Consider the following 25,528-nt stretch of genomic DNA (forward strand, 5'->3'; position numbering starts at 1 on the left):
TTTGTGGAAGTTTTCCAACTAGTGGCTTCTTATAAACAGCTCTCTCTCCTGCCAATAACAGACTTGGTCTCTCTCCCATTCCCCAAGAAAGGTAATGTTCAGATAAGCAGGAGTACATTAGCACATTTCCTCTATTTGGACACTGGCTTCTTACTATCTTGGTGAATCTGGGTGTAGACACTGCTGAAGTTAATGGAATTTTGCTTCTGAAAGCCTTTCCAGACCTGTGTGTCTTTTTTTAAAAGCACCAGCAGAAGCAGCAATCTGAGTTCTGCTAAATCTGCAACAATACATGACACGAGCAAGGCAACTGTATTAAAAATGTGGAGTTCACTTTTAAAATATAACAGTTAAAAGAAATCTGGGAATGAACATGGAAAAACAGCAGGGCTCTGATTCTGCATTCATATTTGTGGAAGTCTATCACTCACAGAGTAGGGATCCAGAGAGTTGCATTAATTTTCCCTGTTGAGTCACAGTTCTCAAATAGTGTTTTCAGAGATGCTTTTGTACAGAATTTTGAAAAATGGCAAAGTGTTCGAGTAGTATCAAAAACGTATGTATTGGTTAGTTGTTTGGGTTTTAAATCGTCATACAAGCCTGACTTAAGGAAAGGGGATGAACAGAGATGAACCTATGAGTTAAATAATCCAAGGGTAGATTTAGTCATTGCACATCTTACAAACCTTTGAGAATACAGGAAGACCTCTTCTGTTCAAATGCTACACAATTTTTCAGCAGTGGAGAGGAAATAATACATTTTTGCTCAGGCTTTACTGCAGTGACCTACTGCCAAATAGAATGGAATTATTTAAAGTGTTAGGAGTCTTTGCTTTGTTAGAAAATACTGCTGCAAACAAGCCAGCTGTGCTAGAGCTTTTTTGGAAGACAGTGCTCTTCTAACTTGATACCCTAGAACTTGAGCAAACCTGTTCCCTTAAAACCTCACAGATGTTAATCTAAGTCATCAGCAGAGTAGGAGGCTGCATTGAAAAGCAGAGTCCTTCATGCTTAATCCTAAAAGGTAATAAGTTTATAATACTTTTTCAGATATTTCTATATATTTATCCCATGGAGGTGTGTACTTCTTTAAAATTACCTTTTATGGACCTTTCTTGCGCTTCCAGAGCAGCTTGTGGTGTGTCAGTTGTTAAGTGGCAGCAAGCTCTATGTTCGTGTTTGTATTCAGTGAGTTTGGAGCACATAACATGACAGTCTTTCCTTCGTTTTTGTGGCATTTGGATTAAAAGTAAAAGAATAAAACAGTTCACTTTTAATCTTTTTCCTGAACAGATCTGAGGTATCAGGTGTGCTGCTTTATCTGTAACACACAGAGATGGTCACTGTGACCAGCCCAGAAGCAGCAGTGCTGGAACACCTCTGCAGAGGAGCACCCAGTGATTTGCCTGGTTTATACAGATCACACCTTTTTTAAAATACAGTGCGCAATTAAATTGCAGTTGAGATAAAAAGGTCATGTTGGCTTGGAGAGACTTGATTAGCAAGGGGGAAAAAGGACATTAGGAGGTGTTGGTTCGAGTCTATGCTTTGTTTGAAAACAAAACCTCATTTCTTTGAAAGGAAGACTGAAAAGCTTTTACTTGGATTGCTGTCTGCGAATCTAAATGGTTGCCTTCATTATCAGTACTTGCAAAAATTGCTGGTTCAGGAAGGCTTTAGAAAATAATTTCCCTGAAGAGGCACCAACGTAGCAAATGCAAATTAAAAACAGAATGACTGACCTTTCAGGATTACACATAGCAGAATAAGCAAAAAGTGTGGAGGAACACGTGACATTCCATCCACCATTCCTCTGCTACTTTGAAGCTTTACTTCTGGGAGATGGGGAGCTAAGAATTTTTTGATATCTAATACCATATCTCAAGTTTTTGGTACATGTAGTTGAGTGGTCTAGTGGATCTGGTATCAGAGAAGTGGAAAAAGTAGTGATAGGATTATTTTTATCATAAAATTTTTGTATTTAATCAAAACTCCAAAAGACAAGCGGGATGGAAGATGTGTGTTGTGTGTCTTGTTTTGGTTTTGTTCACCCTTCGCTCCCAAGGCAGTGAATGACTTCTCTTTATTATGAGCTGTACTTTTGTTTATAATGCCCAGAGAAGTTGATATGTGATTGTGAAAATACATGTAAAAATATACTTGTAATGAAAACAGTTCTGCTAATAATTGTATTTGACTACAAATGCAGTCAAATCTAGTTTTCCATATTTTTCCTCTGTTCACTTAATGGTTCTTGGGTGGAAGGGGAAGGAGAGGTAGACTACAGCTGGTCATGATTTCCCTCTGTAGTGTCATACCATTATTCTTTACTCTTTTACTACTTTAGCTCTTATTTTCAAGGCTACTTTGACATTTTTGGTAGACTGGTATCTGGAATATTGGTAGATTGGTGTGTGGGATATTTTCTTTTTCCACAGTAACTCTGGGAATAGCAGTTTTTTTCTCTTCACTCTTCATCCTTTTTCCTTAGACGTAAAATGCTAACTCAGTTCCTGGTTTTGTATAAACTAAACCAAACTGAACTTTAAACATTGCTTTTTAAAATTGGTTCAGTTAAAAAGTGGGATATTTTTTACAGTTGCATGATGAAACTTGACTGAATCACAAACTTTGAGCAATACTGACATTTGATATTTTTTTGATACACTTACTTGCAATCCCAGATACTGCTTTATCTGTCATGTTTTGAAGCTCTTAGTTGGATCAAGCAGATGACTAAGTTTGCTACCTCTGTGTCAGGCATTATCTGTTATTGTACAGGTTGATTTGGGGTCTGGTGAAGCAGATCAGTGTTGCAGTACAATTTAGGAGGTGCCAAGTAATATGTTCATATGGGATGAGAGTTACCCATCTATCATTTTTAGCACTGTGGAGGAAAAGTAGGGAAGAGCCTCATGTCCATGATTACCTGCCTTTCCACCTGCAGAGGCTCTGGAGTTGGGTTCTGTGGATTTGCAGCTCCGAAAAGAAAAACCATTAAACTTTTTAACAAATTACAATTTTCATTACTATTTCTTTAAACCTTTGCTAGTTTCATGAACACTGTTTTAATAAAGTTTGAGAAACCTTGTGATAACGAAATCAACAAGATGTGGCAGAACAATTACCTTCTATTATCTATATCCTTTTTTTTTTTTGATTCTAAACAATAACATATTGTTTTATTTTTACAGATGACTATGGATGAGAAATATGTGAACAGCATTTGGGATCTTCTGAAAAATGCAATCCAAGAGATCCAGCGTAAGAACAATAGCGGTCTCAGTTTTGAGGAGCTGTATAGGAATGCATATACAATGGTGTTGCACAAACACGGTGAAAAACTCTACACTGGACTAAGAGAAGTGGTCACTGAGCATCTAATAAACAAGGTTTGTCGTTTTGTTAATTAAAATGGAAGTGTCTTACAGGAAAGAATTCTGAACGGTTATTTAAACGACAAAAAAAAAATCTAACTTAATAAAGTTGCCTTGTGCTGCAATTGTGTAGCTTCTCTCAGAAAGGGTAGCACAGAGCTAAAACCCAGCTCAAATGACTTCATGTTCCAGGTGCTGTTTTTTGTAAGTTACTAATGGAGGACAGACCACAGAAAGTGTTTGAAAGTGTGCAACAGGAAACAGCTTTTGTTGAAGAATAACTGCTGAGAGCTGGGAATCTTTTTTTTTTTTTTTAAGGTTTGTGGCCTTTTTGTTGGCATTTTGTGACTTTCTTAGGCCAAATTTTGGGTTCGTTTTGAGTCAGTTTTTTCATCCATGGAACAAAATAAATACCAATGTTTGTTATGGGCTAATGAACTAATTCACAAGTTAATGAGAGAGTTGTGCTAGGATTATGCTATTTAAAGAGGCAGTAGGCACTATTCAAAAACATCAGCTCAGCAACGACAAAAGTCCTGAGTAATCTGCATCCTATCATTTCAGCCTTTGCAAAACCATGTAATTCAGTTAAAATGACATGCAGAAACTTCTTGTTTCTGAAGATTTATCATGTGAGAAAAGGACTCTTTAGGACTTATGTTAAACCATGGAACTACCTCTCCTGTCTTCGAGAGAAAAGTTTAGAATTGATTAATAAGTATATAATTGAAAGATGTTAAAACTCACTTTTTTAGGAGCCCACGTAATATTTAGGGGTAATAGGAATTCCAAGTCTGGAGAGATTCCTGCCTTGCTCCATACCTGCCTATCTCTGAAGAAAGACACGTGTCCACTCTGCTCCCAGATAAGGGTTGCTTTTACAACATCTGAAAAGGAAAGTCCTATACACCATCATGTGTCTTGGATGATTATTTATGGCCGAATTAAAGAGAATGGATGGGAGGTTTATGTCTAACTAATGCAGAATTTTTGGGAGTTTTTAGTGCATTCCAACTGGAGTTACTGCTGTGGATGAGAAATGTGTTATTTTCTTTCTAAAGTCTTAGTTTCAAAGGTGTGGTCTGAACAAGTACAGTCTAAAACTGCTTTGAAGGTGGACTCTTTTACTGGTGCACGAGAGTACACATCCTGTGTGAAGTGGCTGGATAATTTAAAGCTCTATTCTATAACTGTAGCACATCTGTGACTCTCAAACTCTTCTGTTTTCAAAATCTGTGCATGCATAATCTGTACTATTCATGTAAAATGTGGCGAATGGCTGAGGCTTTTTGTGCCATGAATATGTCAATGTTTACAGTCTGTATGTAATAATAGGACACTGAATTTTTATTATTCCTAGGCTTTAGTTTATCCTGGTTTAGTTTGAGGGAAGCTGCTCTTGTTACCTGGTATTCTGCAACTTCTTATCTTAGTTCCTAGCTATTTTGCATATTAAAAATTATCCATTTGCAAAATAAATTATTCTGAAGTGCTGATTGTGGAAAATTAACAAAAGAGCAGAAGATCCTGAGTTTGTACTTTCACTGCACTGGCTGAGAGGACTGCACAAATAGCAGTGTAGACTAGTGCCTTTCTGACACTTAATAACATCATATCTGATGCTTTAAAAAAAAAGTCTTTTTCAGTGACCTACAATTCTGATCTTTAATGTGATTAAGCAAATTATAACCATGTGTATGGGTAACATAAAAATAGATGACCAAATTTTTTTAAATAAAAAGGCTAACTACTGAGTTTTAGTTGTTAATTGCTGTAGAGGTAAAAAGGCTAAATTATTCTGATGATGCCATCCGATAAATTAAATAATCCAAGAAAAGGACTAAAAAAAGAAGATGTGACTTCTGCCAAAATTTTCTTAGCAATAAAGAAAACTTCTGTAGGCTCAAAACTACTCCTTGTCCCTTTTGAGTATTTACTTAGGGACGTCATGTCAGGTAGTGATAGATAGAAGTATGGAAAAAATACTGCACTGATTATTAAGAATAGGATCAGTTCTATAATGACATCTTGTGTTTGTGCCATTAGTACTTGTGGTAAGATATCCTCACACTTTGTCAGAGAAATTTTAGAAAAATCTTTTCTGTTCACTGTCTCTTTCCAAGGGCAGTTCTCTGTTAAATTTTAAGTAGCTAATTAACAATAAATCCTCTCATCACAAGTCTTTGTTAACTTCTATTCAGAGACTCAATGGTGAATGCTTGAATTTAGGAGAGGGGATTTTTCCAACTGAAATGTTGTTCATTAAATTTCTTTTATAAAAATGAAAATGTGCAGAAGTGAGTGGATTTTTACTGAAGAACTACACTCAATTCAGGGAGCGCCGCTGAGGAGCCAAACCCAAATTTGAAATCACTGGAATCCTTGCAACATAATTGTCCTTTGCTGTCTACATCTGCTGGTTATCTTTTTACAAAAAAGCTGCGGTATTCCTGTCAGGCTGGTTAATTAAGAGTAGATGAAGAGACTGGGTAGGGGCAATGTGTATGTTCAGATGTTTTTACAAATAGCTTTAAAGCTTGGAAAGCACAGGCTTGTGTTGTTGGTGAGGCATGGTTAAGAGCTGTATTTACACTTTATGCTTATTTAACCATTAGTAGAAAGTTCTGCTTATTCAACATTTTAATTAGATAAGTAAATGATAAGAAAAGTATTTAACTTCTCAACAGAACATAATACAGTGTATTGTCCTTGCAGCCTATTTAATTGTAAATAAAATGATAGGTGCAAATGGGATCAATACAAGATACATTACTATCAAGTGTGCTTGGTTTTGAACACCCTAATGGCTTGTCAGTACTGATCACCAGGTTCTGGCTGCCTGCTGAGGGCGATAGAAGGGCAGGTACTCTGCATCACTGAGAGGAATCAGCTGTCCTGAAGTATCCTGGTTTTACTAGAGGGTAAGGGCATGCTAAAACTTGTATTGACATCATTATTTAAGTAGGGTATGTGTAGACCTATTAAAAAATACTATTGAATTTTGGAAGCAGTGAAACCTTTCATCTGAATTCAAGTGTTTAATTCCTGGGCATCAGGTACTTCACTGATTTCTCCCTTTCTTGCCCATTGGCAATCTTGTAACTCGATGTGGATGGTCTTCCTTCGCAGCTCTCAAACCTCGGCTGTTACTTCTGCATACAAGTGTTGAGTGTTTTTTGAAAACAGAGCTTAGTTTACGGTTCTCTAAACCATTTGACAATAAGCAACATCACTTGTGTTACAATAAAAAAAAAAAATCTTGATGTTAAAAAGTTCACAGGAAAGTTCCTTTTATACATAAGTCTATGGGACTTGATGAAATGCATCCCAGAGTCCTGAGGGAAGTGGCTGATGAAGTTGCCAGGCTACTCTCCCTGATCCTTGAGAAGTCATGGCAGTCAGGTGGAGTCCCAGGTGGCTGGAAAAAGGGAAACATCTCTAAAAAGGGTATAGAGGAGAACCCTGGGAACTACCAGCCTGTCAGCCTCACCTGTGTGTCCAGGAAGATCATGGAACAGATCCTTCTAGGAGCTATGCTAAGGTACATGGATAACAGGGAGATGATTTGGGACAGCCAGCACGACTTCACCAAGGGCAAGTCTTGCCTGGCCAACCCTGTGGCCGCCTATGATGGAGTGACAACCTCAGTGGACAAAGGAATGGACATCAGTGACAAGTGGTGTCCTTTGGGGTCCATGCTGGGACCAGGGTTATTTAATATCTTCATTAATGACACAGACAGAGGAACTGAATGCAGCCTTGAGAAGGCTTTAGGGTGACCTAATTGTGGCCTTCAGTACCTGGAGAGAGCCTACAAGAAAGATGGAGAGAAACTTTTTACCCTACAGGACATGTAGGGTAATGGCTTCAGACTGAAAGAGAGTAGGTTTAGATTAGATATTAGGAAGAAATTCTTCACTGTGAGGCTGGTGAGACACTGGCACAGGTTGCTCAGAGAAGCTGTGGATGCCCCATCCCTGGAAGTGTTCAAGGCCAGGTTAGATGGGGGTCTGAGCAACTTGGTGTAGTGAAAGGTGTCCCTGCCCATGGCATGGGGTTTGGAACGAGATGATTTTTAAGGTCCCTTCCTATCCAAGCCATTCTATGATTTTTATGCACACATCATAGTCTAGTGAAATCTGAACCCATGACATGCAACATGCCATAAACATTCTGTGAACTGTGTGTGTGACAAAGGAGTTCATTGATATGTTGGTCAAGCCAGCAGTGTACATCAGATTCAGAGATGTAAAGGACTGTCCTAAAGTTAAATGGACTGAACCATGCTGATTTGGGGAAACACTAGAGCATTTCTAAAAAGAAAGAGGTGCTTGGGATATCCTCCTGTCCTGTACTGTGTCTTGCTCTTACCAAACATCTCTGTTGCTGCCATGCCAGAATGCCTTATGACACAGTGTGCTTTGCTGATACAGCTGGTAGAGTTTGGTAGGGACAGTGCCTGGTATTTCAGAATAATAATAAAGGCAAGCATGCAAGAAAGGAGTTTGTTGGGAGGGCACAGAGCTGGTCATTGTGGCAGTGTCAAAGGCAGAAGGAATTGTGTGGGGTGCTGGTGCAGAAGGTGTCGGCTGAAGGAAGTGTTGTCTGCTCTGGGAGTCGGAAAGTTATGTCTGGCATCCTTTGCAAGCTTTAAAATTTGCTATTGTGGTGTCACAGAGAGAAGGGGAGAGATAAGAGAGGCATCTCCTACAGGGAATTTGAAATTATTTCCATAACATCAGTGAAACAGGGAGGAATGACACGAGAAGTTGTGTAGGAGGCAAATTACCCATTGAGCATTAGGTGTACTGTAAGCCTGACTGACAATGTATGAAGTGTTATCTGCCTTTATATTTTCTTAACGATGTTTTCAGATGATCTTTTGCAAGACTACTATTATATGGAGGGCAAAAGAATGTGAGGGAATTGCCAGAAAGTAACAGTTCAGAAGCATCAGTATTCTTCAGTATTGGGTGGGTTTTTTTCTTTCAGCAGAATAGGATAGCAGCAGCAGGGAGGAACAGACATTTCTGGTGAAGTCATAGTTAATCTGTGAACTTACTTTGCACTCCTAAGATTTCAGAATACTGTCTTTTAGACTACATGGATTTTTGTAGAAGGTAAAAGAACTCCATAATAAAAGTTTTGAGGGCTTGAGGCCTTAGTTCAGAAAGTGCTGTTCTCTCCCCATAGAAGATTCTGGCTGTCCTTACAGTAGTGGAAATTACATAATTGAACTATTTGTGCTGCTGCATCAGGCCAGGCACTGTGAGAGAGAAACTACTAGGCCATAAGTCTGCTTTGTGTACACTTAATAAAGAGTTATTTAAAGGTATTGAAAGCTTCTGCCAACCATTCTTAAAGAGACTGGGGGGAGGGTTCTGTATTTCCTGAAGAGCTGTATCCAAATGCAGTTGAGCCTGAGGTTATACATTGGATTTCAGCCTTGCAACTATAAGACGACTTATGACAGATTATGAAGCTGCTAATTTATTTTCAAGTCTTTATATGGACAGTCCTATTTAAACTGGCTTCCCCTGCCGATTTACTGTATAGCTGCAAATATCATCACAGAAATCACTACAAGCTGAGCTAATTCAAAGTAACATTCTGCTGATAAAAATCTTTGAGACTGAGATTTTTCCAAGGCTTTGGAAGAGTAGCACCTGTTTCTCTGAAGGGCATTCTTGTCTTGTAGAAGAGTGTGGATATCCAGGGGCTTTTTTACTTCAAATCATTTATTCTACCAAAGTGGTTTAACTCTGCATCTTTGCATGGCTAAGATGTTATGTGCATTATAGTAGTTTTCCTGTAAAATTGTTGTATTCATGGCCTATACGAGGAATGTTTTGGGCGCTTATTAACTAGGCAGCTGTTACAAGCAATAATTTGGGTGGTTTTTGTAGCAACTAAAAGAAAGGCTTCCCAAACCTCTCTGCAACTTAAAATAAACCTTGGAGAACGTCACTGAGAAGAGATCCTCTTAAGGTAGCTTTGTTGTAGAGCACCCATTCCTGACTTCAAAACACATTTCCAGAAAGCCAGGCGACATTCTGTATGGAGCAGAGTTGTGGAGTGTTCAGGTGTCTGCTTGGAAGGAATTCAGCACTGCTACCTGGTGGCAAGAACCCCCTTCTGCTCCCCCTTGGTGTGTGATTTGGCACTGGGCTGGCCCAGTAGCATTACTGTGATGGATTTGAGTAATGATGAAGGCACACTGCCCCTGTGTTGTTTAAAAAAAAAGTCTCATAGAATTTATGTCCCTGGTTATCTGTGCTTATAGTCTAATCGTGCTTTGGTAAATTTTACCTGTGTGGGTGATCTACCAAATAACATTTTTGGATGTTATTCCGTACTGACCAAAGAAGTGAAAGCAACCGTGTCATGTGTGTTTCTCTTGTTCTGGGCGATCCTGCATACCCTCCACAAGTATGTTTGCTGAAGTTTTCAGTGCATATTTATATTTTGGCTAAAAACTACATAGATTGGATGTTAACAGAGCACGCATTTGGGAGACCAAAGGGTAAATGATGATCACGATCAGAAAGAATGAGGCAGCTAAGCAGTGCTTAAAACTGCATATTATGTTCTGAAAGAACAAGGAGAGGCCTTGCTCAGGTCTGTACAGTAGGTGTTTGAAGATTTCAGAAAGCTTTAAACAACCTATAGATACACATACTGCCTAGATTCAGGAACAGGGTGAATATTACTGGGATAAGCTTCCAGAGCTTCTTGAGAAGAGACCATTGTGTTTGGGCAACGTGCCATGCTCTGTCTCTGGTTTGCTCATCCAAGTTTATGGAGTGTGGCAGACAGAATTCCTCGTTCTGCTGGTTTAGCCCAGTAACTTCATAAAACTTTACAGAATGAAGTGTCTCAGGTGGTTGCATGTGATGTTGGTGCAGCTTGTGGCTGCTTGCTGTGTGCATTTTATTTTCCTCTTTGAGTTCTCTGTACTGAAATTTGCACTCACCCAAGCATAAGTGCAGATCTGTAAATGTGAGAATACATTCTCTTGGGTTACAACGAGGGCAGAATAAATTCTGAATGTTATGTCAGAAGTCAATTCACACATTTTGTTAACTCTGGAATAATTTTTTTTACATTCCCATGGGTCTCTCCTTTACATGAGTTTAAGCACTGGACTATATGTCTACTGCATAAAATCAAAATATGAAACTGGATGCTCTTTTTTTATTAGTAGTAGTGGCAAAGAGGCATAAAGTCTGAAGTTGAGACAGGTGAATCAACGAGCAAATACGTTGTATAAACAAAGATTACTCTTTTTTTCCTCATTGTAGGAGAGTATGGACGGACTATCAGTCTAAGAATCTGGTCTTTACCAAGTGATGGTTGTTTGCTGTAATTTTATGCTATCTCAGCTTGTCTCTCTAAATGTCATCATGGCTAATTTTCCACCTGAACTTGCTCCTGTTTGTAATATTGACTGCTACTACCCAGTATTCTGAAATTACTTGTGATAGTAAAGTTAGCATTACTTGAAACTATAACATAGGAAATAAAACCTTTGAAGAGTTGTTAAAAAAAATACTTTTACATTTGAGATTTCAGGAATTCCTTTGAAATTTAATACCCATGTATATTTTGTTGCTCTTGTTTTTAGTCTGATTTTTCTTACATGTGTGAAGTCATATTTTTCCACAGAAAAGTGGAAGTACAAGGTAGGGATGGTCATGACCCAGGAAAAGCAAGAAGTTGTTTGCAGTATTCAAGTTCACAGAGAAGCAAGAAATTTTTGTGCTGAAGCTAAGTTTATTAAGATTTAAATGCTGCAGGAGAAAACTGACTTGACTTCATGGCAATGTATTATTTTTTTCTGCTTCAGGTGCGAGAAGATGTGTTAAACTCCTTGAATAACAACTTTCTACAAACACTAAACCAAGCGTGGAATGATCATCAAACAGCAATGGTGATGATTAGAGACATTCTGATGTATATGGTGGGTATTCTGCTATTTCACACATTTAGCTGTGCAGTAAATTGTCTTTTGACAAATCCAAACAAATAAAATGGAGAGATAAAAAGCAAGGCTTGCTTACCACTCTTTTTCCTAAGGCTATTCTCTGTCCCTTGTTTTGAATTTCCTATGCAATGCTCTTGTATGCACGGGTATTTGAGAAAATGTAATTGGTTTCTTCTTTTAGGTTATCTCATTATCACTTGAAAAATTAATCTGAAAAATGGTTGAACTTTGCAATTCTTAAAAGCTAAGCTGGTCAGACCCATTCTGGCAGGCTAGAGATGACGTGCATGTTGCAGTTCCCGTAGCAGTGTTTTCTTGCAGTGGAAAGCACGATGGTGTGAAGTCTCCTCAGACTTCCACTGTAGTTGTTCTTAAAGCTTAAGGATTTGGAGAGGGTAACTTTGCTTCGGTACAGTGTGTGTCTTTGAAGTTTCAATTCTAACTGAACCCTTTCCTGTTCATGCAGAGCTTGGGTACAAGACTGTTATGTACATAGATGAGAATGTGATCTCTGGTTGCAGGCTTGCAATTTCTTACCTATAGTCAACAGAAAAGGCTTTTTTTTTTTTCTTTTGTGGAGAGAAGGCCTGACTTTTTTGTCTCTGGATTGTGTTACACTTTAGCTAGTTGGTATATATTTAAATTCCCGTAATGGTAGGCATGCTCTAGGATGCAGGGGAATATTTTTGCTTAGCTTCTAACTGAAAGCTTTGATTTGACAAAGAAGAGAAAAACTTGTTGAGATGCTGTGGGGTTTTATATAAAATAATTTTTTGCCAAAATATCATACTTAAAGATAGTACTTTATGCACTATTAAACATGAAGGACAGACAGTGATGGCAATTTTTTGGTCAAAAATGATAATTAACTGGAATTGTGTTCTATCTGCTGAAAATCTGGAGTTAAGATCTCATCTTGTTGCTGTTAAAGATCTCACCCTATGACACTGACCACGTTTGTATTAGCTGTGAAGTCCCCTTTGATTGATAAGCTGCTAAAAGTTAAAGAATTTGGAGTAATTAATAACATGATTATTTTTTTAATGGATTTACTGGCCTTCGTGTTGGGGGTTGGCTTGTTTTATTTCAGTCGGGGAAAGGACCAAAATCTAGAGGGCTGGATAAAATGCCTTCAGGTGACACTGAACGATTTGTGTATTTTTATCTCGCCGAAAGGAAGATGGAGAGATTATTGTCAAGGTGTATTGTCTTTGCTGTGAGAAACCCTGGAATCTCTTATCTGTTTGTGAAGGACAAATACAAATCAATGGCTGCAAGATGCAGCTAGGCAAATTCAAGAATAGTTAAGGATTAGATTAATCTACCAAAGCTAGTGGTGAATTTTCAGAAATGTTGGAAGATGGAACCCGGAGCTTTCTAGGGGAGTAGCTGTTGTGTTTTAGCCAAACATTGTATATCGTTTCAGTACAGAAAGTGCTGAATACTCCAAGGTAATGGGTAATGCAATGTTATCTCCTACTCTTAAAATCAATAAATTTTTGATCCTTCAAACAGTGGCAGAGAAAATTGGCTTATCAGCTTTTCCTCTTTCAGTGTGCTGACCAGTATATTAAGGACCAAAGGGTTATCTCTTTGAGGAAGGGATACATACTGCAGTTACCACTTGTGGGGGAAAAGGAGAGCTGTTTACCAAGTTTAGGAGTTTACCAAGTACTTTTTGCACTCAGAGAGCAGTGCCTCGACTTTGGTTTAAAGCTTGTGAGCCCTGTTCAAACATCCAGACAGCCTTTTCTTTTCCACCAAAATTTCGGGGGATGGAATTCTGCAGCATTCCTATGAGTGCAAATTGAACTTCATGGGTTATCTTTTAGATCCAGAACAGAATAATAAATAAACTTGCATACCTTGGATTATATAGCCTTCCATTTGCTGCTTGACAGTTCCTAATTATTTCAAGTGGGTGTTCAGTTGAGCCCTCTGCTTGACTTATTATTTGCCTTCCACTGATTTTTTTTTTCCTTGTGCCAAAGTAAGACCCAGAGAAACAGAAAAAACACATCTAAAATAAAATATATTTCTAGTATAATAGTAAAAATGCAACAAAATTTTCTTCCAAAATGATTATATAGACTTGTCAAACTTTAGGAGCGCTGATGTCTGTTTGTTAAACCTCTCTAACGTAACATGGGGTTATAATAGAGCTGTCTAATGCAAGGAGCTGATGCAGTGGGCAGAGTCCCTTCTTTTCTTTGACTTGGAGGGACATAAGACAAATTGTCAATAGAAAATACATGCTTTGATTATGAATTAAAGTATAAGCCGTAGTTTAAAATAGGGTTATTTTCAAAGATTTGCAGTTTCATCTTTGTCACACAGATGTCATCTTGAGCCCAACACAATTCTCTTTATTCAAAAGAGACTTAAGAGTAGGAAAATTCCAGTCTTGAGTATGTGTTTATTCCAAAAGTTGGGAATTTTGGAAGTTAGTTTTGTGGCAGCTAGTGCCGCAAAATCACATAGCGACAGAACAACTGTAAAAGACGAGACCTGACTGCTCTTCAAAGGAACACTTTTCAAGAACTTTATAAAATAAAGAATGATTTGTTCTTTTATCATGTTGAGTCTGAGTGACATATAGGATTATAGTGATATGCTTATGTCAGAAACTGTTTATAGTTTTTATTCAAGCAGAGCTACTATAACTGACATGAAAAATATTTTAGCCAAGAAAACCAGGCATTGTTAATTGATGTGCTTGTGTTCTACCAGGAGAAGTATACGCAATTATCATACGTTTGTAAGTAAAGCATAACCCAACCCTTCTCTTATTTTGTAGGCCATCTCAATTACCCATCAGTTTCAGGAAATGTACCTATTGCCCAACAGACCTTGTGACATCAGTGAAAGTAAAACATTTAACATCCTCTTGAATTCTGGTCTTACTCTCTTAAATTCTTACTTCAGCCTAGTGATTGTACATCTTGAACTAAACTCTGTCTGTTTTAATGCCACATTTGTTTTCCAGCTTTGTTTCAGCCACTGGCTGTCATATGATTTAAGTCAAAACAAACACCTCTCCAACGCACCCTAATCTCTCTCTTCTATTTAACTTTGCTACTTTTGAAATAAAAATAAATTCAAATAGATCTTTCTTGTAGAAAGGCATGACTTTTGCACACTGGGGTTTCTGCATTATACTTGCTGTTAGAGGTTTATGGTAGGATTTCATTCTACATGCAGAACCTCTTCCACAAGCACTAAATTACCTTGTCTGTTGTGATACTCTCTGGTGAAAGTCTGTTGGTTTCAGGTCTGTTGCAGGTGTAGTGTGATGTTTTGTAACCTTTTGCATTGTAAAGATCGGTCGTGACTTTATTGAGACATTCCAGTTTCCACGATTGAATTTCAAGTTTCCACAGTTCCAGTGAATGCTGTAGGATACAGCACTAGCTCTCTTCCTTTTGCTTTGCATGTTTAGGCTACAGTAATCAGTGCCAGAGTAGATGTAATACTCTCCATAACTTCCTTGGCACTGTCTGCAGTGAGGCACCGAAGCAGTGAAGTCATGTTCTGAGTAGCGTCTTTGCTAAGTCAGGTCATGGACTTGCTGAAGTAGTGAAGTGATGCACAAAGATGGTGTTTTGTTGTGTTTTTTTTAGGCCAGCACTGACAGATTAGATACATGAGTTTTGAACTCAGGGCATGTGACTCTCACTGTCCATACCTTACACACAAGGTAAAAGGGAGAAAGTGTTGTTTTTATGTCCAGAACTAGAATCAAAGACAATTACTATATATACATCCTCAAGGGTGCCTGAAGGTTGCACCTTCCAGGTCGTGCATCTGTGCAGAGATGGGCAAAACGTGCCTGGTGATGTTTTACAGTAGGTAACTTTAGTTCAGATCAGAATTATTCTGCAGTATAAGGGGGGCTGTAGTTTATGAATAATTGCTGTCAGAAACTCCACCCTTGTCTTCTGAAAGTTACTCCTACCTTTAATAACCCGCTGCTTCCCCCTGTGGGATGTGATTGCTGTGCAGTAGTGTGTAGCCTCATCAGTCAAACCTGTTCCCCACTGGGGCTTTCTCTCCATGATTACTTTTTTTTGGACTGGGAGAGCTTCCCGTAAACAGCAGAAGTGATCTGTTACCAAGGGAGAGCAAATCAGCAGTATGAGAAACGTTAATGCTGCTGCTCTGATTTGGTGTTGTAGAGTGGTCTGGCTTACTCCAGAGGCGTGCTGATACACTGAGAGGAGTTTCTAGTGCAGTTACTATTTTATGATGGCTCTGTTTAGCACTGCCACAACAGAAGCTATGCAGATGAGTCATGGCTTTAATCCTTTTAGATACCCTGCTGCCTGTGCTCTAGAGACCTGAATATTTTTTGGGAATGAGAAATATATTCTTTTCTCCTCAAGTCACATACTATATTAGATGCTACTTTTTAATTTGCTCTTTCATCTCTTTGAAAATATATTTTAAGCTTGTCATACTTGAGAATCCCATTTACTTCTGTTCTCGATGCAAGTGTGTAAATAAGGAAGTGAAATAAACAACCCTGTTTGTAAATAAGGAAAAATGAAATAACATATTCCAAAGACGTAGACCACCGTGTATCACTAAACTAACTTCATGAGGCCAACTAGTAAACATTTTGCTTTGGGGGAGAACTGAGCTCCCTTCATGAGCCACACAGAAGGCATATCTGACCTGTTCCCATCTTGTTTTTTCCTTTAAATGAAGTGCTGCCTGTCTGAAGGGAGAGGGTGGGAAGTCAGGCATTAATAGCAGAACCCAGTGCTTTGCTTTCCTGTGGTCAGCAAGTGGCAGTCTGGCACATAATTAGTATATGAAAACTTGTAAATTCAGCTACTAAATTGTGTGCTGTCTTTTCCTTCTGATTTTTTGTAATTGTGGAATTCATATAAATTTGCGGTTTTGTAATCTTTTTTTCATAGTCTGAAGCGGAACATTTTTATTTTAATGGTTTCATTTTCAAGATGTTTGAGTAGCTTTACTCTTCAATACTGAGTGTGATAAAGCTCTTAAGATGGTTGATGGAACCAGTGGAGAAGCTGATCTTTATACTCAGACACTGACCTTCATCCTTTATAGAATTCGATTTTTTTTATTATTATTTTGTTATAGCTATGTACATTCGTAGAAAATCTTATCCCAATCAGATTTATAAGTGGATACAACTCTTTAACTTTTTCTAATATCGTTGTCCTGATGCTTAAATGGTAGCAAAGCAATATTTTTAGTAATTACTCAAGCTATGATTAGTATGATTTTAGAGGAATGGATTATGCCCTAACAGAAATGAAGAAAAATAATTATTGCTTATCTCAGAAAAAAGTTGTAAAAACTCACTATTTTTCTACTCTTAATGTTGTTTTAAAGGGTCTTACCTGGTACAGCACTAGTGGCTATTAAGCAAATATATGCATTTTCTGTCTAGTAACTTTATTAATAACCTTCCTTTTCTAGAGAGTTGATGAGTTGGGAGAGAGGAACAGGAAAGGGGAGACAAATTTCTGGAGCACTTCTGTGGGTAGCAGTAAGAAACTCGGGATCTGCTCTATAGTGTCTCACTCAACTCTGTATAATAGATTTTGGGCTATGGGGTCTTGGAATGACCTGAGGATCAGTGTCAGTTTGTAAATGTAGGTGGATGAAGAGAAAGTTGAGGAATTTAATCCTTCCTATAGACTGAGATTATGTAGGGAGATGGAATTTAAACCCATATTGAAACAAAAAATATTCTTTTCTTTTTTGACTGTTTGTGTATATGTGCAATTTTAATGAAACATAACATTTCCTCAAGTTGAATGAAAGGGAATTTTTCTTCACGGGAGGGAGGGTTGTCAACAGAAATCCTTCTCTACGTTTTTGCAATACCAATCCATAAAGACTGTGATTGCAACTCTTCTCATTTTGGCTTTACTTTTTCTTCTGTTCATCTAATGATGCTCTTTCAGGAAATGTCACTGAATATTGCATTTCGTTTGCCTAGAAGGAGTGGTAGGAAGATGCATGGGGAGGTGGGGAAAAATTTTAGGAAAATGAATTAAGATCAGAAAGGGGTGGATGGAAGGGGTTTGAGTAGGTAAGTAAAACGTGTTTCAGAATGTGCCATGAATTTTTTCAATAGTTGGAGATTCCTCTGCACCCAGACTAAAAGTTGCAAGGCTGTAGATTTGTTCTGCTGTGCTTTAGCAGTAGATTTCCAGTGTAAATGAAGTTTTGGAAAATGGGCCTGATTTTAAAATTTGAGAGTATTTGTTATTTCTATACAGTGCCTTTCTTTGTAGAAAAAAAAATTATCAATCTCTTTTATTTCTGAACAGCACAGATGCACTGAATTTACCATTTTATTGCTGTGTGTGCCTCTGTAGGACCGTGTGTATGTGCAACAAAACAATGTGGAGAATGTCTACAATTTGGGCTTGATTATTTTTCGAGATCAAGTAGTTCGCTATGGCTGCATTAGGGATCACCTGCGACAAACTCTGCTGGATATGATTGCGAGAGAAAGGAAAGGAGAAGTTGTAGACAGGTAAGATGTTTGTAAGTGACTGTCTTTAGTTATAAATAATCAGTGACTTAAGAACGTGCACAAACAATTCATTACTTAAGGCTGCACAACTCAGATTTCTCCAAAATCTGAAATATTTCTCTTACATTAAGTTTTAGCATAGTGGTAAATGGGGAAGCTTGTTAATATATATATTTTTTTTTAATATTTATCATTATTTTTTATTAAAACTTTTGTTAAATGTCTCCATAACCACAACGTGCCAGAGCATTTGGTTATACAGCAAAGTTTTGACAATTCTCTGCCTCTTGCTATTGTGTGTTTTCTCCGTATTGAGAGGTTGTTTAATTTTTTTGTACCTATTTATTTATTTATTTATTACATTTCCTCTTTTCATTCCAATTCCTTTTCCTTTTGATACCATTTGTTTCTTGGTATGAGTTGCATCTCTAAGCTTTTAAATCTGTTTCACAGCTTCTCTGGCCAGTTTAGATATGTGGATTTTTGTGCCACACACTGCAGATAGTGCAGCTGAAGGCACTTCAAATTCACAAGTTTTCTTGTGCTTCTCCAGTTTCAGAACAGCTGTTGGGTGTGGGGATATGTAAAATCCTTGCTACTTTGGCTGCAGTTCTATGACTGAGATTGCCCAACATGCAATTTATGAAGAGGAGAATACTCCCTGGCTACAGCTGTGCATTGTCCCCTACTGCCAGAAAGTGGAATTTTTTTTCTAGATGCAGTTCTTTTGTTTTCATTAACTTGCTGATACATTTTTATTTTGCTGCGGTTTATTTTGGGTTTGATTGGGGGGGGGTGTTTTTGTTGTTTGTCTTTTTTAAACAGCCACCCAACAAAAAATACTTAAACTTTGCACAGCAAATTCCATGTGCGCAATTATTTTGAATTGCTCAATTCTGACCTACATGTGCAGTTTTCTTTGAAGTAGTATTTTGGTTTATTTTCTTGTATGTTGAAATATATTCTTCATAGTCTTAAAAGCTAGTAGACCTCGAGACCTGCTTCTTTATCACTGCATTTAAAATATTTAACAAACGTTATCAGCTCTTTAATTTTGAACAAAACCAAACAATCTTGCTGGTATAATGTTCTTGAAAATGTGTGATGTATCAAACAGATTTAGAATGGACTTTCTATTGCTATATTTTATTTAATATCACATTACAAGTTGTTATTCTGCTATGTACTCTGTCTTACAAACATGTAGATTTCTCAAGTTGTTAACAACTTACTTTTTGGCAGAGGCGCAATAAGAAATGCTTGCCAGATGTTAATGATTCTAGGTCTTGAAGGAAGGTCAGTCTATGAAGAAGACTTCGAGGCTCCATTTTTGGAGATGTCTGCAGAATTTTTTCAGGTATGCCAGTGTTCTATTATCATGTTTGGAATGCTGTAACTCCCTGGAATTGTGAGATTTGGTGGTGCTTTAGATACTTGTTGCTTATTTGATGAGTATCTCCATATCCATTAAGTGAAATAAGAAAAGTGAGGGCTAACTTTGTGGGGGAAAAGTAACACAGATATTACAGAATTAACATAATTTGAATGTAATTTTGAGCTGTGGGTGCCAATAACATGTAAAGTAACCATTGTGCTAATCTTGTGCCTGCTGCTTTAGGCTTTTTCATGCAACTGAGTCTACCCCTGCATTGCCCCCACAGTCTTTTTGAAATACCAGTAGCATGAAAGGTTCGAACTTTTTCAGGCTGGGAAACCTGTCAAACTGCCTTGAAGGAAGCTTTTTCTTCATAGTATCTACGTTTGTGAGCTATTTTTTTGTAATAAAATGAACTGAGTCAAGGAATTAAGCGTAACCACATGGCTCTCCAGTTGTAGATCAGCCACCAAATAACACATTTTAAATATTCCCTGTGGGTTTTTTGTGAGATACTTTGAGGAGGAAAACCAGTTGTATGCTTTTTGAGTGTAATCGTGTTCATCTTGCTGGAAATTGTTAGAAATTTTAAGAGCATGTTAAAAGAAATCTAGATAAGGTCATTTGTCAGTCTCCCAGTTCTTAAGCAGGATCAACTGACTGACTGTTGTATGCTCTGCTCTCCAAACTTTTTTGAAAAGCTGAAGCATATGTTGTACAACCATTTAGATGTCGTTGTGTACTGGTTTTCTTTGGTGGCTACATAAATTTAAGAAAAATAAATACTTTCAATTAAGTTCCATTTCTTAGCTTTGCCTTAAAAATAAAAAAAAAATAAAACATCTTTTCACCAAAAGACTATGCTGACTAGTATGGATAAGAACAGTTTGACATGAAATAATGTGCTCAGCGTTGTCACTAATGAGAATGATGACAACTGACATAAACTGGTATTTGAAAGGAACTTTTGCCTCTTCTCTCTCCCCATCATTCTGTTTTCTTTGGACCTGTGGCTAAAACTCTGGTTGGTAACTGAAAACTAGGCTGGCTTAGTATAAAAAATATAGACCTTGTTAATATTGCATGTACCCCCTTATGTAACACATTTAGCATAATAGAACCTTCATTTTGTGTTAAGTGTGTATGTAAATCTTGGGTGTATAATGTGTTGGACATGCTGTGTTTGATTTGAACTTGCTTATAAATGCTGATCTGACATAACTAGTATATTTTCTTTTTCCCCTTTAAAAAAAAAAAAAAGTCTAAAAGTATTAATTTGTGTTAATCACAGATGGAAAGTCAAAAATTTTTAGCTGAAAACAGTGCTTCTGTATATATAAAGAAAGTAGAAGCTAGAATTAATGAAGAAATAGAACGGGTGATGCATTGTCTGGATAAATCAACAGAAGAACCTATTGTGAAAGTTGTTGAGAGGGAGCTTATTTCCAAGCACATGAAAACTATAGTGGAAATGGAGAACTCTGGGCTAGTTCATATGCTGAAAAATGGGAAGACAGAAGGTAAGACTGGGTCACGTTGGGAGGCAGAAATGTTGATGATACTGCTTATTGTTTTTAAACATGGGATAAGTCAAGCTTAATGATTTGTGTTCCTGTGTAATTGTGACAACACTTTGGTGGCTCTGTTCTGCAAACACCTGAAAATGTTACTTCAACCTTTTAGAGGGCTCTTAAAACAGATCCTGTATGCTTAACTTGATTCTGTTTAGTACTAGCCACAGGTACTTTTTTTTAGGTTAAACCAAGTATCTCATAAAAAAGTACAAATCTGTTGCAGTGGTCTTTGTTACCAGTTTTCCGTGAGCCATTTTATTACTTCCATTCCTCTAGTATATAGCTGTCAAAATACATGCATTTTTTTTTGGCCCACAGGCAGTTATTCTAAAAAGTACTTGTGTAAAAGACAAACAGAAGCATTGCAGGACCAATTCTTGGGGAGAGAACATTGTTGCAGGAAGGAGTTGGCTGTTTTTTTGAAGGATAAGAAGCAGCTTATTGAACTGGTTGAAAAAAAAGGGCTTGGCTTGATTTGGTTTTCCCTGATAGAGGTTAATGTGGGACAGAGTGACTGAATGAAAGTTACTATGGAAAGAAATAGAACATAAGTTTCTAAAGCAGCATAATGAAGAGAAGGATTGTAGTATCTATATTTAGAAATTGGTGCTCACACTAAAGCCATGAGAATGGGGAACAGACTTGCTGCTTAGATTAATGGCCTTTGTTCATTAAAGCAGCTTCACAATTACTGGGTGATAGTCAGAGCAAGAGAGTGAGCACATTTCCCATCTGTAAGAAAAGACAGTTACTGTACTGAAAAGGAAAGTGTTGATACTTAACATTCTTTCTCTTTAATATCCAGCTTAGATAGCCTTCAGGCTGAGGGTGCAAGGATATTGAAGGGTGTTCATAAGGTACAAGACTTAGTTTAACTTTTATAGGCCTTGGTTTGATAGAGTTAAATAGTAGAGTGGAAATACTTGCTGCATTATGATAAGATTTTGCATAAATTCACAAGGAGGGATTGCTCTTTTGGAAAGCCACGTTTAGCCTAAGCCACTTGTCATTATTTTAGGCAAATCTCTTGTTGTCATCTGAGATATAAATGAGTTACAGACATGTAACACACAGGGGTGTCCTGCATAATGTCTCATTCTTGATTCCAGACCTTGCTTGCATGTACAAGTTGTTCAGCCGTGTGCCAAATGGTCTGAAGACGATGTGCGAGTGCATGAGCTCATACCTGAGAGAGCAAGGCAAAGCACTAGTTTCTGAAGAAGGAGAAGGAAAGAATCCAGTTGACTATATTCAGGTAGTTAAATACTTTAATTTTCTTTTCTTTCACCTTTCCCCCATTCCTCACAGTAACAGTTCACTACAAACACGATTTCTAAGGTAAACCTTAATATCAATTGTTATTAATAAGCTAAACTTAGTGGGGTTTTTTTTAAATGTACATTCTCTTGAATTTTCAGACATGTTTAGAAGTCTGGCTGAAGTTGCTTGGAAAGTGCATGCTCAGTTTTTGTGCTTTTGGTAGCTGTTTATATTAAACAACATATTCAGGCTAATTATCTAACTGTTGGGACCTTCATAAATGATATGTCTCCAGAGTGAGTTGTATGTCTGCTGGCAAGTAGCTTTATAGTGTCCATTTTGATTAATTTTATGTAACACTAGCTATCAGTGTTTGTTGAGACAAAAATCACATGGCAATATTTCATGGCAAGATTAGCTGTGATTGAATGTGTTTATCAATCGTAACAAATTACTTGCTTCCTTCTCAGTCTCCCTGAGAAACAGAACACTTCTGCATGTTAAAAGATGTGAGTGTTCTTTCTTGTTCTCCGTCTCTCACTAAGTGATGTGTACCATTCATTTATCAAGATCACAGAATATGCTACAGGAGTATTTGTCATCTTTTCCATTGTTTCTGGGAAGATGGTTTTAAATTTGCACATAAAATCTTAAGAGTTCATTGAACTCTAAGGATGTGTTTCTGTAGGTAGAAGATGTCTTATATTTAATCTGAACATGTATATTCATTAAACCTTAAGTCTGAGGTTTTTTCAAAATGTCTAGTTGAAGTCCTTGTGTCTGTTCTTTATGAGAAACATTCAATGTACGTTCTGTTAATCTCTGCTGTTTTGTTTGAAAACAATAACTGTGCTAGAACTGGTTACTATTTGAAGAAGCCATTTGAGTATAAAAACGTTTTTGATTGGATTAATAATTTTCTGGCAATGCTGAAGCAAACTTCTTACCAGGTTTGAACGAGAATCACCTCTTAGCAGAGTTAAAAAGCAGAGAGAATGCCCTTTGAAATTTATTTGGATAAATGATTAAGGGCTGTTATGTTTGTGGTGGTATGATTTAAAAAAGAGGAAGGGGGGATCAAATGGTGTGGAAAATAAGTACTTTGAAGTAGCTTTCACTCCTGATGGGCCTAAGGAGGTATCATAAAAAATTTAACAGAGAAAGATTTATAAACTTAATTATAAAGATGGTATCAAGGTTTCCTGCTACAAAGACAAACAACATAATGAAGCTGAGGAGGACTTGCAGCTGTGTCCCACATGCTTTGGCAGAGCTCAGCACTTGGTATGTACCCCAGCCATCTCAGGAAGGTGTCCTAGGGAAGAGCTTGATATTCGATTGCTGAAAAATCCACAAACAGGTTTATCACTTCCACTCAAGTGATGGAAGAAGAGAGGAATGGCTTTGAATTGGGAGACCACCTTGTACTTCTCATCTGGGCCATGTTCATCTGAATTTTTCAAAGACATGAGCAACGAGAAGACAGACATGGAAGCTGCATTACACCATCAAGAAAAACACATTCTTCATAGCTCAGCACTGCTTGTGCAGCATGACATCACTAAACCCTGAGCAGAATTGGCGAGATGGTTGCGAAAGCATTGCCAGATGATTAGGTTTAAAGTTTGTATAATAGTTTGGAGGGATGCTGAAATGCTGTTTTAATTTAAGGTACTAACAGTTTCTCCTGTTTGACACCAGGTTGTTCAGATGGTGTACTCCTGGAGAGGAGACATAAGCTAACCTTGGTAAACAGAGAGATAGTGGGATTTACTTTGAATTTAAAATTTCTAATACAGATTAATTAGCCTGTCTAAAGACCATTCCTTTAAGTGAGATGGTGAGTTCCTAAGAAACGTTACTACTTCTTTGAGTAATTCTTGAATGGCTTCTTTAAGTAACCGCATATGAATAATTTCTAAAGAAACTGAGAAACTTTAATGCCATTTAACATGGACAGTTTTTGTGGGCAGCTGTTATTCGTGATAAATCTAAATCTCAAGTGAAATTTTCTCTCCCTGCCAAATGCTGTCTTAGTTATGTCTAAACCCTGTGTGTGTCATATATACTTAGCAAGGTGCTCAGGTTGATTGTAAGATGCTTCCCCCTTCTACACTGTTGCTTTAACTCTGGGTGAAGACGGTGCAAACTCAAAAAATGATGTTAAGAGTGCAGTGGTTTAGCTCAGTTGTTCAGTTTGGGCCTGTGAACTTCACACTGTGATAACTGGAGAGCTATTGCTTATATCTACCTTTCATATGCTCACAGTGACTCTTAAAGGTCAGCAAGAAACACGCAACTAAATAATGCAGAACATGTCCCTGGCCAAGATTAGGCCTGTTATTGCAGTGTGTTTTCTCCTCAAACTTGTTCAGTAGCTCTAGGGATGCAGTTGATGGGTGCTTAGCCTCACTTTTCACATATCCTGTGTTTATGGTAGTTACTTTGTCAATGTTGCTTGAAGTAGACAAGACTTAACAAGTGCAACAAATACCTCCCTTAAGTTTTAGATTTAAAAATGCAGTGCGTCAACCTGCTGGTGTTTAAAACACCAACCTGGTGTTTAAAAACCTTTCTTACTTTGAGAAGTGTGTTATAGCAAACTGCACCAGGATTTATCTGAAAATTGCCTCTCTAAGATTTCTATGGCAGCAACAGAAATTTAAAAATTAAAATGAAATTTCAGATAGTTTCTAATGTACCAAACGTTGCAGAATCTCTGCCTGTAGATCTGGTCTTCTCTACCTGTTGTTACTGTTTTCCAGCTTACAGCTTCGCATCAGTGAAATTGGTTTTTCTTTTTTCTTTTTAAGGGTTTGCTGGACTTGAAGAGTAGGTTTGATCGCTTTCTTCAAGAATCTTTCAATAACGATCGACTCTTCAAACAGACTATTGCGGGTGACTTTGAGTACTTCCTCAACCTCAACTCCAGGTCTCCAGAGTACCTCTCATTATTTATTGACGATAAGCTGAAAAAGGGAGTCAAGGGAGTAAGTATAAATGAACTTATTATACCACGCCCTTTGCTGTGCAAGCTTGGATGAAATTAAACTAAGCTGCATTTCTATGAATTATTTTTATATTAAGAGGAAGGGCAATACTAGCTCAAAAAAAGGATATGTAAAACATCCGAGCTCATAACACTTTAGATCTGAACAGAAAAATCAGACACGAGGAGATCTGTATGGCTTGTCACCTACCTCTGAAGCAGCATACATGAATTACTTCTGGCAGATACTCCCTTAAAAACCATTTCTAGGTTGTAGTAGATTCTGCAGCTCCCTTCTTTTGAAACCTTAAATATCTTTTCTTAAATATATTGATATTTTGGCAGCTGTTCTCAATATCTAGTAATTTCTTTTGCAAATTAACTTACTTGGTATGGGGAAACGGTTTATCTTTGCTTCTTTTTACTATTTTTATATATCAGAGGAC

At 37.5% G+C, this 25,528-nt stretch overlaps 1 protein-coding gene across 1 annotated transcript in view; it reads left to right on the top strand.

The window, feature by feature from the left end:
* Nucleotides 1–3,192: 3,192 nt before the first annotated feature.
* Nucleotides 3,193–25,528, top strand: part of CUL3 (cullin 3) — a 36,102-nt gene continuing 13,766 nt past the window's right edge. The window contains exons 1-7 of the mRNA XM_027906052.1: nt 3,193–3,392; nt 11,224–11,337; nt 17,724–17,884; nt 19,127–19,241; nt 20,551–20,779; nt 21,943–22,088; nt 24,907–25,083. Of these exons, the coding sequence (XP_027761853.1) occupies nt 3,195–3,392; nt 11,224–11,337; nt 17,724–17,884; nt 19,127–19,241; nt 20,551–20,779; nt 21,943–22,088; nt 24,907–25,083 (1,140 nt within the window). The 5' untranslated portion in view covers nt 3,193–3,194. The remainder of the gene's footprint in view (nt 3,393–11,223; nt 11,338–17,723; nt 17,885–19,126; nt 19,242–20,550; nt 20,780–21,942; nt 22,089–24,906; nt 25,084–25,528) is intronic.

Source organism: Empidonax traillii, unplaced genomic scaffold, assembly GCF_003031625.1.
Source record: "Empidonax traillii isolate 1590-97213 ecotype Southwest subspecies unplaced genomic scaffold, ASM303162v1 scaffold1244:size288329, whole genome shotgun sequence".
Taxonomy (NCBI): domain Eukaryota; kingdom Metazoa; phylum Chordata; class Aves; order Passeriformes; family Tyrannidae; genus Empidonax; species Empidonax traillii.